Below are 9,212 nucleotides of genomic sequence, written 5' to 3'. Positions count from 1 at the left end.
TTTTGCAGAATAATTGAATACATCTAGAGAGTTGAGTATTTGCATAATTTATTACCCAGGAATTCTACCCCAGGTACTGCCCAGAGAATTACTTACATGGGTGGCAAAAGAGATATAAAATGACAAATATAAGGTTGTTCATCATAGTATTGTTTGGAAAAACTTCAATGCTTATCAATAAGGAAATCGGTAGATGAAATGTAGCATGTCTGTAGGATATAATAGTATACAATATTCAAAAAAACTAAGCTAAAGCTACATGTTTCAACTTGGAAATGTCCAAAAATCACAATATTGAGCAACAAAACCAAAATGAAACTGAAAACAGAATGAAATGTCTACATGTGTAACTTCAAAACAGTTCTAGAGTTCCATATAATACTATACAATATTCAAAAAAACTAAGCTAAAGCTACATGTTTCAACTTGGAAATGTCCAAGAATCACAATATTGAGCAACAAAACCAAAATGAAACTGAAAATAGAATGAAATGTCTACATATGTAACTTCAAAACAGTTCTAGAGATCCATATATACTTGTAAACATGCACTTAATGAACACATTTGACAGATTCTATCCAGGGACAGGGAGGTGGGAAGCAGAAAGAGAACAGGGATGGGGTATGAAGGGGAAAATACAATATTAAAATGAGATGAAAGAGGCCTAGTACATGGACCAGTGATGATTATATACAATGAAATGAGGAATATGCAAATTGTATTCATCCATTTCTGTGGACCTGAGTCCAATTAAAAACCAAAATAGCTGCAGAAGATACTGGAAGATAACAGTTTCACTCTTGTCTGCATTGGTATACTTTACATCTAAAGCAGAGTTCAGTCTTGAGCAGTACATTTTAAGAAGCATGGACAAACCCAACTATGTCTAGAGGAGAGCAGTCAGGACAGTGGGAGGGGCATGTAAGGGGCAGGTGTCATGCAATAGATAATTGAAAAAAGGAGACTTAGACACCATGGACTATTAGGAGAAGGAGATTTTAATTTCCATTGTTACTTAAAACTTTTTAACTAATTATTTAAACAAACTTAATCCCCTCTCTCCTGAAGTCTGAGTTTTGTGCACCTCTGTGTGCTTGCTGAACACGCCTCACCCTCTCTGTCGTTCTGGTTTCCCAGCCACTGCCCCAGTGTAATTGTTAACAGCATCGCCTTTTACTTTCAGGTTGTCCCAGAAGATCATGTGGTTTTCTACCTATCATAGTATTTTAATTGCCTTGTTCTTTGTATCTCCTCCTGGGTGACAACCTCTAACACTTAGTAGGAACTTAATAACAATTTGTCGAATGAGTGAAGCATTGAGTAAAATTAAGAGTCTTCTGTGAAATCAATGTATGGCAGTTAACTTTGATTAGAGTCTGTTATCAACCCACATTGGCCCTCCTTATCTCTAAGGGGAAGGGTCAGTTTTCCCTCCAGCCTGTAAGTGCTGTGAACTGATGAGAATCCAGCCACAGTTTCAGCAAGTCTGGGACAGAGTCCACATCCTTTCAGTGCAAGCGAAGTTGTTGGGGATGCTGGGGTGCAGGTAGGGGAAATATATTGCTACACCTCCCTCTAGTGGCTGTTGTGGGGAACACTTCACAAAATCCTTTCAGATTATAATTATTAGCCTCTAAGTTGGTGGTTCTAGAGATCTTCACCCAGAGTTCATTTGTGTTTGAGGTAGGTTTTGGGCATCAGTATTTCTTTAAAAGGTACCCAGGGAGCTCTAATAGATAACCTTGGCAAAATTGGCAGATGTGGGCCATGCTTAAGTAACTAGGTGGCCACTTCCCAAATACGTTTTTTTTCCTCATTAAACTTTTTTAAATGGGTCTCAAAATTCTGTGACAGACTCTTTTTTTGGGAGGGGGCCCACATCTGTGTCATATGGAGGTTCCTAGGCTAGTGGTTGAATCAGAGCTACAGCTGCTGGCCTACGCCACAGCCACAGCAACGCCAGATCTGAGCTGTGTCTGTGACCTACACCACAGCTCAGGGCAACCCCGGATCCTTAACCCACTGAAAGAGGCCAGGGATCGAATCCAAAACATCATGGTTCCTGGTTGGATTCATTTCCCCTGCGCTATGACGGAAACTCCTCTGTGACAGATTTTTGGTTAAGTTGTTTCCATTAAAAAGTACTGATTTTAAAAACTAAAAACTGCCACACACAAAACAAATGGTCCACAAAATCTTCTGAAGTTTTTACAATGCATTGTTATCATTAACCAGTCTTTTACTATTAAACTTAAATGGCCAATTGAGACAAATATTTCTGAGACATTTCTTCTACCACTAATTAAGCCTGGGGTGGCAGATATTGGCGATAACATTCATTTAGCCTTCTGAGCTTTCTGAGCAGACTTGTTGTCCTTGCCAGCTCCAGCTGCCTTCTTGTCCACTGCTTTGATGACACCTACAGCAACTGTCTGTCTCATGTCACAAACAGCAAAACCGCCCAGCGGAGGATAGTCAGAGAAGCTCTCAACATACATGGGCTTGTCAAGAACCATGTCAATGATGGCAGCATCACCAGATTTCAAAACTCAGGGGCATCTCCTGGCTTTTTCCCAGAATGACGATTGATCTCCTTCAGTTCAGCAAACTTGCAGGCAATGTGAGCTGTGTGGCAATCTAGCACAGGTGCATATCCAGCACTGATTTGGTCAGGATGGTTCAAGATAATCACTTATAAAGCCAGCTGTTTCCATTAGGTCATTTTTGCTGTCACCAGCCACATTGCCACAAGGAACATCTTTGACAGACAAGCTCTTGCCATCGAAGCCCATGTTGTCCCCAGGAAAGTCTTGACTCAAAGCTTCATGGAGCAGTTCAACAAACTTTACTTCAGTTGTGACATTGACTGGAGCAAAGGTGACTACCATGCCAGGTTTGGGAACACTAGTCTCCACTCAACCCAAGAGGACAGTACAAATATCACCAATTTTGTAGACATCCTGGAGGGATAGATGCAAGGGCTTGTCAACTGGCCGAATTGGTGGCAGGATGCAATTCAGAGCTTCAAGCAGCGTGGTTCTACTGGCTTTGTCATCTTTACAGGTGACTTTCCATCCCTTGGACAAGGCATGTTAGCACTTGGCTCCAGCATGTTGTCACCATTCTAGCCAGAAATGGGCACAAATACTACTGTATTAGGATTACAGCCAATTTTCTTAATGTAGGTGCTGACTTCCTTAACAATCTCCTCGTATCTCTTCTGGCTGTAGGGTGGCTCAGTGGAATCCATTTTGTTAACACCAACAATGAGTTGTTTCACACCCAGGGTGTAGGCCAGAAAAGCATGCTCACAGATCTGCCTGTTCTTGGAAATACCGGCTTTGAATTCACCAACACCAGCAGCAACAATCAGGACAGCACAGTCAGCCTGGTAAGTGCCTGTAATCATGTCTTTAATAAAGTCTCTGTGTCCTGGAGCATCGACGATGGTCACGTAGAACTTGCTGTTCTTGAATTTCCACAGAGAGACGTCAAAGGTAATACCACACTCGTGTTCAGCCTTCAGTTTGTCCAAGACCCAGGCGTACTTGAAGGAGCCCTTCCCCTCGAGGATTCCCCTTGGCAGGCTGTTTATCGAATGGTTCTTTGGTCGATCCCACAGCATCTGTAGATCAGATGACCGGTAGTGGTAGACTCGCCTGAATCGGCGTGTCCAATGATGACAGTGTTGGTGTGAAGCTTCTCCTTTCCCATTTTTGCTTAGGTTTTAGTGATGGTTTTCATGACACCTATGTCCTATAGGCACACCCATTGCAAAAAAAAAAAAAAAAAAAGAAAGAAAAAGAAAAAGAGCCAAAATACGATTTTTGATAGGTCTACTTCTGGTACACAGATGTATAGCTAGTCTCTGGAAAAATCACTGAAGGGCCCATATGTTTATCAGTGGTCCTTAATCAGTGGAAAGATTTTGCCCAGCAAGGAATATCTGGCAATGTCAAGGACTCTTGATTGTCATGACCAGGGATATGGGATGTGCTACTGGCATCTAGTGGGCATAATCTGGAGATGCTCCTAAACATTATGCAATGCCCTCCGGTCAAACAGTTATCTGGACCAAAATGTCAACAGTGCCGCAGCTGAGAAACTCAGTCTAGATTTTCTGCACAAGAGAAATTGGGAGAAATTCAGGGAAGGCAATTACTCTAGCAGTGATGAAAATTATACAATCCTTTAAAAACAGTTATCTTCTCCATGTGGAGCATGGCACCTGACTTTGGTGAAAAGGGCACAGAGCTTGCCTGACCCCTAGGAAAAGAACAACTTGGCAGCTCATCTAAAATCAAATCAGCCACCATCTGTGCTTCACAACTACAGCTCTAGAGGTCAAGTAGTATATAAAGGCAGGTGTCTTCCCATAGTGCTATGTTATAAACCCTCCAACTGACACAAAGGCAAAAGCGAAATTTCCTGGATGAGATGTCTGTATTTTTCTTCATGTCCAGGTAGACACAAACTCTTGAGTAAGAGAAGTAACTTACTGTAATCAGTGGTTTCTCAATCAGCATGTGGACTCTACCAATCACATCCTACTTGTGTGACAAGAGGTTCAAGGCCACACCCAGCCTGTATTTTGGAACCCCAGTCCCTTAAAACTGAGAATGGGTCGGTTCCTCCTGAATTCTCCAGAATTCAGATATATGTAGTCAAAAGAAAACATTAAAGATGACACAGGGGGAAATCAGGCTCTGAAGTATCAGTTTTATTTTTTAAGCCTCAGGAAAAAGAAAGTTCCAGCTCACTCACAGTGCCTTAAGGGAAAAGTGGAGAGTGATTAGAGAATAATCTGGGGGTTCTCTGCTGTCCCGCTGAACCCAGGGCCTCGCGAGGCAGGGCATACATCAGATGTCATTTGAAGGATGATTCAAGGGGCTCCAAGACACAGCCATGCCCCCACTCAAGTCTGGAGCCTTGGTCAGGGAATTTTGAGGAGATAGCCTATTCTTTCCCCCTTTGTTTTTGCACTTGCATCAAGTAGAATTCAGCCGCTGGAAAAACCCAATTGTTGGGAACTGAGCTGCTAAAACAATCTGAGTTACAGTAAAGGACTGATTGCTCATAACCCCAGGGTTTACAAATCCTGGTTAGTAGCTCCTTGATTTTTGAATGTAGATGGCTAACGAGCCTTAAGAGAATACAAGAGTGATGCAGCGGATATTGTGTGTGTGTGTGTGTGTGTGTGTGTGTGTGTGTGTGTGTGTGTGCGCGCGCGCGCGCAGGCATGTGCGCGCACCCGCACGTTCCTGCCCAGTATTGAATCCCACTAGTGGTGTTTGGGGAATTCCCTGACTCATGAGAAACAGACCCCTCCAACCATTATGAAAATGGAAAATGCCAGATATTCAATCCCAGCCTCCCTTGGAGGTAGAACATGGACTTGTGACCTAGGATTGACCACTTGGTCCCAGAGTCTGATTTAGAAACTAGAGATGAAAAGATGAAGAGTGGATCCTGGAGAAATCACTTTGGTGCAGGCATACAAGAGCAGTTTGGAGTTTCCAGGTCCAGCTGAGGCAGGGAGGGAGCGGTAGAGTGTGGGTCCAGTGCTGGGACGACAACGGCAGTACAGCTGGTGCCCAGCATCGTCATTCCTGGGCTGATTTGTGATCTTGGCTGTGGTCCTAGCCTTTTCCTGCTCATTTTCAAACCACTGTTTTACAGAGTGTGCTAGCAGTTATTTGAACCAACTAATATCTTTTCAGTTGATTCCTTTTTCTGCATAAAAAAATCCAGAGTCAGTTTCTGTTCATTGCAAAAGAGCGTATTACTGGAATTTGTTCCAGGAAATGGGATGCATTGAACAACAGAAATAAAATATGAGTTGATTGAATAGAAGGAGTAGGGTACAAGGCTGTAAGGGCCTCAGAGTTTTGGGCTGGAAAGTTGGTGAACCTTCTTATACAGTTGTAAGATAGTCGGTGATTTCTTCCTTCTTTCCTTTCCTTTTCCTTCCCTCCCTCCCTCCTTTCCTCCTTTCTTTCTTTCCTTCCTTCCTTCCTTCCCCTTCCTTCCTTCTTTCCTTCCTTCCTTCTTTCTTTCTTTCTTTTCCTTCCTTCCGTTTTTCTTTCTTTCTTTCTTTCTTTCTTTCTTTCTTTCTTTCTTTCTTTCTCTCTTTCTTTCTCTCTTTCTTTCTCTCTTTCTTTCCTGTGTCTTTTTAGGGCTGCACTTGTGGCATATGTAAGTTCCCAGACTAGGGATTCAAATCAGAGCTGCAGCCGCCAGCCTACACCACAGCCACAGCAACACTGGATCCTTCACCCACTGAGTGAGGCCAGGAATCAAACCTGTGTCCTCATGGAAACTAGTTGGATTAATTACGACTGAGCCATGATGGTAACTCCAGACAGTTGGTGATTTCTTAAAGTGTTCGCTAAGGTCATACAAGACCCTATCAGACAGAAGATGTGCTTCAATAGAAGAAGAGCTGCTCTGAAAGCAGAGAAGAGAAGGAAAGTAGGACTTTACCAGACGAGACTCTTTCTGTCTGTAGCCAACAATTTAAGTTATTAAGCATTCGATTACTTGAAGCTGTTCAGCCAAAATATGTCAATTTTCTATTTCAGGATAAATTTAGTGGTGAGGGGAGGTATGCAAAGATACCTGATACAGACCTTAAAGACATAGGCCACGGATGTAAAATGAGCTCAGGATCTCTTTGGAGAGTCTTTTTTTTTTTTTTTTTTTTTTTTTTTTTGTCTTTTTGCCATCTCTTGGGCCGATCCCGCGGCATATGGAGGTTCCCAGGCTAGGGGTTGAATCAGAGCTGTAGCCACCGGCCTACACCAGAGCCACAGCAACGCAGGATCCGAGCCGCGTCTGCAACCTACACCACAGCTCATGGCAACGCCAGATCCTTAACCCACTGAGCAAGGGCAGGGACCGAACCCGCAACCTCATGGTTCCTAGTTGGATTCGTTAACCACTGCGCCATGACGGGAACTCCTCTTTGGAGAGTCTTAACTGAGGCTGCAGGTTTGTTCTTCAATGGAGTAAATAGATAACCAGAAATTAAAATCATTTTGGGAAATGAAAAATCACTCTGGGACAAGTTTTCATTATCCCAAGATCCTTTGTAACAGCATCACCGGACACTGGCCACTTTTCTTTAAATCTGAATGCCGCTTACACGGAACTATCCTTTTAAGAATCTCAGATTTGTTTCATTCCATTCTTCAAAGCTCAGAGATCTCAAAGTCATATTTTTCAGTTTATTGACTCTTTAGTTTCCTGGTTTTACAAATAAAATACTCTATTAGCTTCTTTTATAGAATAATGTCAGAGTGTTTTACATACAATGAGGAATTCCCCCTTCATTACCTGTCCAGAGAGAGAAACTGAGGCACAGAGCCTCGATCAAGTCTGCATGGTGATCGGGAGCAGCTGCCCTACCGAGTACAGGCAGCCAGAGTAAGCTGTCCCAGACTTTGTGACAGGTAGTCAGCTGTCTGAGATAGGTGCTAGATGTTCTGTCCTGGTTTTCTGCCTTTGGCTTTTATTATCCAATCGCAGCAAAGAGCAAGGCCTCTGAAGTTCTGTACTAGCTGGACCCATATTATCCATTTCGTCTGCTGCACTACTGAGATGGAAAGCTAGACCAAGTAGCTCTCTGTTCTGAGCCTGTGTCCCTTGCAGAGCAGGCTAAGTGCTTGAGAAACCTCCCTTCCTTATCCATGTCACAGATAGATGTGGAAGACACATCACCAGGGAGTCCATCCGAGAAGAGTACAGATGTGTAGCTGTCACAAGAAACTTGTGACCTGGGGCCAAGATCAGTGTTTATCTTGGCTCCTCCCTATTCCTTCAGAAAGTCCCTTCACTGGGTCTGTGGTGTCAGCTCTCCGGAAGAGTCACGCTGGCATAGACTGTGATGGAGCTTGATTCCTGGGGGCAAAACAGAAAGAGTCTGTGAGTGGAAGGACCAGCACTAGGTTCACAGGCTGCACATAGCAACAGTGATGCTTAGGAAAGGGAAAGGGTCTCAAGAATCACATAGCATAGGAACTTGCTCAGGGTCTGTCCCAGCTGGGGGTTGTTGGAGGCAACTCTCAGGTCCCCAGACTGCCTGCCTGCCCACAGGATGGGCTGCAGCTCCCTTCAAGCATACACATGCCATCGGGGAGACTGGAAGACCTGGCCTAGTTATCTGAGACCCCCGCTCAGTTTGGGGAAGCCAAGAGAGTTCTAAATTACGGGGCTTTAAAAAAAGGGTTAGTGAGACCCAAAGGGAGACGAAAGAAGGGGTTCGGGTAGGAGAGGGGAATGAAGAGGAGATGAAGATTGTGGATGAAAATCTGTCGTAGGGAGAGGAGATTCAAGAGTCAGAGAAAGAGACAGGAATAGGGGAATTTAGGTTTTGCTATAAAATATGAAATACACAGAGTGTTGTGTTTCTTCCCCAAGAAAACATCATTATAAATAATGATTGTTTTTAAATTACTATTTATTTATTTATTTATTAGGGCTGCACCTGCAGCATATGGAAGTTCCCAGGCTAGGTGATGAACTGGAGCTGCAGATGCCAGTCTACACCAAAGCCACAGCAATACTGGATCTGAGCTGTGTCTGCAACCTACACCACAGCTCACAGCAATGCCAGATCCTTCACCCACTGAGCGAGGCCAGGAATCAATCCCACATCCTCATGAATACTAGTTGGGTTTGTTACTGCTGAGCCACAATGGGAACTCCTACTTTAAATTTTTTTTAAAAAATCATTTATCTTTTATTAAAGTGTAGTTGATTTATGGTGTTGTGCCAATTTCTGCTGTACAGTAAAGTGACCCAGTCATTCATATATCTATATATTCTTTTTCTCATGCTATCTTCCATCATGTTCTATCCCAAGAAACTGGACATAGCTCCCTTTGCTATAGAGTAGGCCCTCATTTGCATCTACATTAATTTTTAAAGCTTTTTAAGTCAGATGTGTGTTTTTACTTTTCTTTGGATGGGAGAGTGGTCTGTGAATAGACCTCAGGATGAAGACAGAACATCTCCCCAGGCCTGGCCGGGTACGTGCATGGTAGGAGCTTTGAGGAAGATAAATAAAGGCAGGCATTTATGTGGCCTTTTCCTCCTCCACTGTCTCCTAAAATGCTTTTAATTAATTAATTAATTAATTAATTTTTAGAGCCCCACGCACAGGATATGGAAGTTCCCAGGCTAGGGGTCTAATCGGAGCTGCAGCTGCCCA

The 9,212-nt window shown here is 43.3% G+C and overlaps 1 protein-coding gene and 1 pseudogene across 2 annotated transcripts in view; both read right to left on the bottom strand.

Annotated features, from left to right (window-relative positions):
- On the bottom strand, nucleotides 2,202-3,718 carry LOC100511506 (annotated as a pseudogene).
- Nucleotides 7,208-9,212, bottom strand: part of SLAMF1 (signaling lymphocytic activation molecule family member 1) — a 36,756-nt gene continuing 34,751 nt past the window's right edge. The window contains exon 6 of one of the 2 annotated variants that reach the window (XR_002343022.1): nucleotides 7,208-7,900. Coding sequence is in view for 1 of the 2 variants with exons in the window: in NM_001243820.1 (NP_001230749.1) it covers nucleotides 7,850-7,900 (51 nt within the window). In the remaining variant the exon portion in view is untranslated. 2 annotated transcript variants of the gene reach the window in all.

This window comes from Sus scrofa, chromosome 4, assembly GCF_000003025.6.
Source record: "Sus scrofa isolate TJ Tabasco breed Duroc chromosome 4, Sscrofa11.1, whole genome shotgun sequence".
Classification (NCBI taxonomy): Eukaryota; Metazoa; Chordata; class Mammalia; order Artiodactyla; family Suidae; genus Sus; species Sus scrofa.
Note: the sequence above shows the minus strand (reverse complement) of the source record. Positions and strands in the feature narration are given on the sequence as shown.